The sequence below is a fragment of the Podarcis erhardii genome (genome assembly GCF_964252035.2).
Source record: "Podarcis erhardii genome assembly, chromosome: 6".
NCBI lineage: Eukaryota > Metazoa > Chordata > Lepidosauria > Squamata > Lacertidae > Podarcis > Podarcis erhardii.
In genome coordinates this window covers 15,393,497-15,399,978 of record NC_138510.1, presented here as the reverse complement: position 1 = coordinate 15,399,978, position 6,482 = coordinate 15,393,497, and the positions used below count along the sequence as shown (strand labels likewise).

The 6,482-nt window shown below is 51.8% G+C and overlaps 1 protein-coding gene across 1 annotated transcript; it reads left to right on the top strand.

Moving 5' to 3' along the window:
* Positions 1 to 128: 128 nt before the first annotated feature.
* Positions 129 to 4,261, top strand: LOC309344953 (uncharacterized protein). The gene is made up of 3 exons (XM_081867898.1): positions 129 to 425; positions 591 to 648; positions 2,976 to 4,261. Exons 1-3 carry the CDS (start codon positions 291 to 293, stop codon positions 4,145 to 4,147), a joined length of 1,365 nt encoding a protein of 454 aa, XP_081724024.1. The 5' UTR covers positions 129 to 290; the 3' UTR covers positions 4,148 to 4,261.
* Positions 4,262 to 6,482: the final 2,221 nt, after the last annotated feature.

The following is a 6,482-nucleotide window of genomic DNA, read 5'->3' as shown; positions in this document are numbered from 1 at the left end:
GGGCCTGACTGACTGCAGTGACCCTCAAAAGCAACGCTCCTGATTGGTCCATCCAAGACAATCCCTCACCTGACTCACACATTTGAGCAATGCATGACACAGGACTCTTGTCACAAAGGCCTGTGCTGCTAACACACCGCCTCTAGCAACCCTCTGAGCACCCTCCACCACCCACCACGGCTGCAGCGGCTGCTTGCTCTGGCTGCGGAAGAGGGAACAGGGCAAGGGGGAGATGAGTGGAACGATGCTGCACTGACTTCCAGCTACCGGTTTCCCGCCGCCTTCCAGCTATGGCTGTGCCAGGGGAAAAGGTCTACAGCAGCTGCCTCCCTTTCGGCGAGACGCACCAGAAGCTGCTAGCCACCATCCTGATCGTGCTGGGACTTCTCGCTTTACTGGAATATGCCATCAGACTGATTTCCTTGGTAAGCTCTGGGCCAAAGATGGAGGGGCATGCTGGGCCAAAGATCCTTGGGCATGCTGTTAGAAGCACCAAGGGTTAACTCCAACAAAAGGTTTGCAAAGCGGAACAGCCCCATAACAGTAGCTGCTGAGCAGTACAATGACACTTGCCTTTTTCTTCTCTCCAGGGCTGGATTAGCATCTCTCCATTAATGAGGAAAATACATGACTCTTGCTTCAAGAAAGGTAAGTTTTAGATGAGAAAGAGGTGAGGATGATATCCTGTTTTCTTTTGTCCCTCAAGTTCTTAGGATTATGCTCCTGTCCTGTTTTCCAGCTCTTCTGTTTCTCCCAGGCCACGGAAATCACGGTGTTGAAACTGGAAAAGTATCTGCTGGTACCCACACAGCTAGAAATATCAAGGGGGGGGGGACTTAATAGTCAAGGAAGCAGTCAAAAGCGGGGGAAACTTGAGTATTTTTGGCTGCTCAAACCTCCCAACAATACCAAACAACCTGGTGTTTTGGCCAAAGAAGTGTGTGTGTGTGTGCGTGTGTGTGTAAGAGGGAGAGAGAGAGAGAGAGAGAGAGAGAGAGAGAATGAGAACTGGAAAGAGAAAGGAGATACTTGTAAACATGCAGTTTTATTATTCTGGGATGCTTAGAAAGCTGGAGTTTGTTAGCTAAGACTCAATTGCTAATAATTTGTTAGCTAGCACGACTCAAAGAGGGCAAGAGTAGTGAGGAGAGACTGAATAAAGAAATGTCTCATCACACAGGGATAGCTAGGGTGCTTCTCCCCACCCCCAAAACATTGCGGACTACAACTCCCATCATCCCTATTGGACATCCTGGCTGATGGGCATTGTAGTCCCTAACATCTGTGTTGACTACCCCTGCGCAGATCTGAACTCAGGCCCTGCATAACCAACACTCTGGCAAGGCCCACTGGTGCTGAACCCCTAGCAGGGTGGCTGGGTCAACAAGCAGCCATTTGAAATTCCCTACAGTTATCCCAATGAAAGCTTTTTGGGAAAGCTCAGATGGCTGCTTACAGCTTACCTTCCAATATCACCAGGTTAGCCCATGGCTTTGGCGGCGGGGTGGAGGCAGTCACCTATATACAAGGGGGGGCCACCAGGGGACATATTGCCAAGGGTGCCCTTCAATCTGCCCTTTCCTCCCCTACAAAGTGCTAGGACTGGTTCAGATGCAGGTCAGCACTCAAGAGACGAGCAGAGAAGTTAACTCTTTATTCAAGGAAACAGTATACAAGGCAGCAATCCCTACAAACAGGGCTGGCCCCTATGAAACAGCTGCCAGGACTGAAGGTCTTCGCCTGCTGTTTTCCTCTGAGTCTCCTGCCCTGCTGGATGTTTTCCAAGCAGCTTCCAATTACGTGGGGAGGGAATCTGTGCCACTTGTTCTGTGACACACATAGCCCTCCCTGTCCTTGGAGAGAAGGGGGGAGAGGAGCTTAGTACAGTAGGACCCCCAAGCTCCTGGGATGCTTCTGCAGCCTTTTTTGCCTCCTCCTCTGCTTCATCTTCTGAGTCTGAATTGCTTTCTGCACCTGGCTCCTCTTGCTCACTAAAGCCTGTTGCTTCCTCAGCATCCAACCACTCCTCTCTCCTTCTCCCTCTGACCTGTGTTCAGTGTCCCACCACCACTCCCCAGCCGCTGAACCTTCCTCCTATGAGGCTTCCTTAGGGGGCTCCCCAAGTGGTGCCGCCCACCACTCCTTGTCAGACAGCTAGTCCCAGGCACAAAGTTATCATGGTTGTATACTACCATGGCTTCACTCAAAGAGTCCTGGGAACTGGGCTCTTAAATTCTCTTCACTTCTGAGGCATCCCCACCCCTCTCCTTGGGACCCTTCCCCCTATTCCATTATTATTTCTTTGCTTGTTCCACCAAACAGCCTGCTCAGGAAAGCGAACCAGGCTTTGCTTGATCTGGGATTCCGTAAATAAACTTACAAAGTTTAAATTGGGGGTGAGGTCCACTTTTACAGCCTGAAGTCTGCTTTCCGTTCTGGTAAACTTTCTGGGGTCTGCATGCCAGTCATGACTGGGTCCAGAAGCAAAAGCGGAAATGTGAATATTACCCTTTATGCAGTAGACTAGTTTTTACACACGAACTCACACACACTCCATCCAGGCAGAAAAAAAGAAGCATTATCAGAGTTCAAAGACACATACTTAGGAGAGTGCAAAGGAGGCTGGTGCAGGCTGTGACCTAGGGAGGGGAGGCATGGCTGATGAGAGTCCTAAGGGCCAGGCAGAGCTGTTTGGAGGGCCACGTTAGGTCCCTGAGCCAGATGTCCCTCACCCATGCAGTCTTTCTCAACCTTGGGTCCCCAGCTGTTGTTGGACTACAACTCCCATCATCCCAAACCCCGGATCCTGCTAGTTAGGGATGATGGGAGTTGTAGTACAACAACAGCTGAGGACCCAAATTTGAGAAACACAGGCACTTTAAAGCAATGACCAGGGAAGCAGCTTCCTTTTCCTCCAATTGATGCTCCCAAGTGTTCTAACCACCCTCACACTTCTCCGCCTCCCTTTTCCTCAGGTGGCCAACTTCTGAAGACCATGAAGGTCCTCTCCAGCAGCAAGAGACTGTGGAAGGAGTCGCTGCTGCTCAGAGGCCGCAAGAAGCTCTCCAGCATGCGCTTCCGCTGCATCGTGGACCCCGTCAAAGTCACGGTGAAGATGAGCAGCCTGCAGGAGCCCAAAGCGTGCTGCTCGCAGGGCGGCCGCAAGAGCAAGGCCTACTACTCTGGCGAGTGGTCCAGCCACCACGACACAGACGACAAGAAGGCCAGTTGGTGCAGGAGCCAGCAACGCCGTCGAAGCAGCCAATGCAGCTCCCACCCCTCGGACACCGAAACCCCCCAGCCGGCGTGCCCCGCCGGGTCCGTCGCCTCCTGGGTGCGTTTCAACTTCAGCCCCCCGCAGCGCGCCGCCGAGGCCGCAAGCAGCTCGGCCCGCTGCGGGGCCCACGCCCGGAGCCACCAAAGAGCCACCGGCGACAAGCAGCACAGCTCGGACATCGCCAGGGAGGGTGCCCAGGGGCAGAGGTTCCTGCAGCACTCGGTGGGCATGAACACCGAGGAGCCTGCTCCCCGCTGCCCGGAACCCCCTCACGAGCACTTCAACCGCCAGTCCAGCGAGACAAATTTCATCCCCAGCCCCATCTTGCCGGGCCCTAGGCGGGTGGTGTACTCTGCCCTGGCTTCGGATGTGGCGTCCAGGACCCACCTCAACGGCGAGGAGTACCCCTACCCGCATTCCCCAAGAGGGCCACGGCACCGCCTCGGGCCAGAGTGGCAGCAGCGCTTGCCTGCAGCGCAGCAGGCCGAAGTGTATGTTTACCTGGTCAGCCCTCCGCTGCCCAGCCCGGAACACAACCCCGACCAGCCCAACCACCCCTTCTCCACATCCCAAGGCATCTCCAGAAAGGACATTCTGGCCAATAGGATGTCTCTCAGCCACAGCAGGGGCAGTTCCAGCCAGGGACCGGCAGGGCAGGGGGGCAGTGACACCCACAAGCAGCGCAAGAGTATCTGGGAGAGGAAGCACCAGCAGAGGTCCCTGCAGCCGAATCCGGACTACGAGAAGCTGGCAGGAGGCAGCGGTGGCGCCAGCCTGGGCCACCACGAACCCTTCTCCCACAATCCCCCTCTCTTGGCGGACAGGGGGAGGGGAGGGCTTGATGCAACACCACCTACCATTGCCGCTTGAAGGTGCCTTTAAGTGGGGACGGACTCCTGAAAGGAGCAAACGGCAACCTCTCCCATTTCGTTGAATACCCTTTGAGCGTGCTCGGGTCAATAAAAATTGAAGGCAAGGCATGAACATTTCTGTATGGAGATTATTGGAAGTGTCTCAGAGTTTGCGACTGGTTATTAAGTAAAAGAAATTGCTGTCTCCCTAGATCTAAACACATGGCAGAATACTATGGTAGAGAGAGTCCCAGAAGAGGTGTCAAAACACAAAACATGCAGCAAAGTGAAGCATGGGAATATAACAACAACAACAACAACAACAATTTTTATTTGTACGTTGCCCATCTGACTAGGTTGCCCCAGGCACTCTGGGTGGCTTCCAACATACAGTGGTACCTTGGTACTTGAACAGCTTGGCTCATGAACAAATTGGCTCCTGAACGCCACAAGCCCAGAAATAAGTGTTCCGGTTCGCAAACGTTTTTCGGAAGCCGAACATCCAACCCGGCTTCCGCTTGAGTGCAGGAAACTCCTGCAGCCAACCAGAAGCCGTGCCTTGGTTTTCAAATGGTTTCGGGAGTCGAACAGACTCCCAGAACGGATTACGTTCGAGAACCAAGACACCACTGTATATAAAAACATAATAAAGCGTTAAACATTAAAAAGCTTCCCTATACAGTAGTACCTCAGGTTACAGGCGCTTCAGGTTACAGACTCCGCTAACCCAGAAATAGTACCTCAGGTGTGGTGGCAGCGCAGCAGCGGCAGTGGGTGGCCCCATTAGCTAAAGTGGTACCTCAGGTTAAGAACAGTTTCAGGTTAAGAACGGATCTCCAGAATGAATTAAGTTCTTAACCCGAGGTACCACTGTACAGGGTTGCCTTCAGATGTCTTCTAAAGGTTACATATAGGCTTAGACCTGTTAAATATTTTGTTCTAAGTCATAGAATCATAGTACGAAAAGGAGAGATATAGTATAACACAAAGAGTATAATCAGTTACATTTCCATACATACATATACAGTATATACCCAGATATTCATAAAAGGTTATTCAGAAGAAGCGCGGCTGAGCAAAGGCAAGATTATGAACTTTTTCTGCTCTCATAATTCACTAACCACAATGTGTGTGCGTGTTTCTGTTTAAAAAAGAGGCTCATTATTTATAGCAGCAGCGCTGAGATCTAAAAGGCCACAGTGCGTTCAGGGTAATCGGAAAATGCAGAGACAAAGGAAGAGACCTTTGGATACAGCATGATCACTGCTACAAACGAAAAAGGATTTAGGGCATCTCCTCCCAGGATGCTTCACAGCCCAGAAGGGTGGCAAGCATCCAGCTTTGGCATTAGCAAAGCCAACAAGCCTAACTATTCCCACAGTACTGTACAAGCTTTCGGAGAGCGGATGGAGGCTACAGTCTACAAGCCACAGTCCAAAAGAGATGCCTTTTCTCAACTCGAGAGCTTAATACCTGCTCTGGAATTGGGGTTTTATTCCATGGAATGCAGGCACCCCACTATAGGCTCAGGTAACAAGCAAAAAAAAAAAGTTGTTTTGGTCTTGTCCTACCATTAGGCAGATTGTGGCAGCTGCCTCAATTTGGCGGTGGATGCTGAGAGGTGCAGAGCAGTAATGAGGCGTTGCCAAACACAACTCTGTATACCATGTGGTCTTCCCTGCAAGGCTTAAGACAGCCTACTGCGAGGTGGAAGATGAATTCAGTTGCCAACCTGGTTGGGTTTCGATACACAGGCAGTGGTGGTGGGGAAGACCATATTGTCTTTGCCTCAGGCAGCAAAACGTCTGTCCCAGGTTTAACTCATGTCCAAGCAGAGGGGGAGAAGTCTGACTATCCTATTTTTGGCCTGATCTACACTATCAGGGGACGCAGGTGGCGCTGTAGGTTAAACCACAGAGCCTAGGACTTGCTGATCAGAAGGTTGGCGGTTTGAATCCCCGCGACGGGGTGAGCTCCCGTTGCTCGGTCCCTGTTCCTGCCAACCTAGCAGTTCGTCAAAGTGCAAGTATATAAATAGGCACTGCTCCGGCGGGAAGGTAAACAGTGTTTCCATGTGCTGCTTTGGTTCACCAGAAGCGGCTTAGTCATGCTGGCCACATGACCTGGAAGTTGCATGCCAGCTCCCTCGGCCAATAAAGCGAGATGAGCGCCACAACCCCAGAGTCGGTCACAACTGGACCTAATGGTCAGGGGTTCCTTTACCTTTACACTATCAGTGGATGAGGGAGGGACACTGAGAGTAGGAGGCCCCAATTCCCCTCACAGCTCAAAGGATAACCTCACAATCAATCCTTTCCAGGCAATTCTTGGAATTGTAGCTCTGTAAAGGGGAA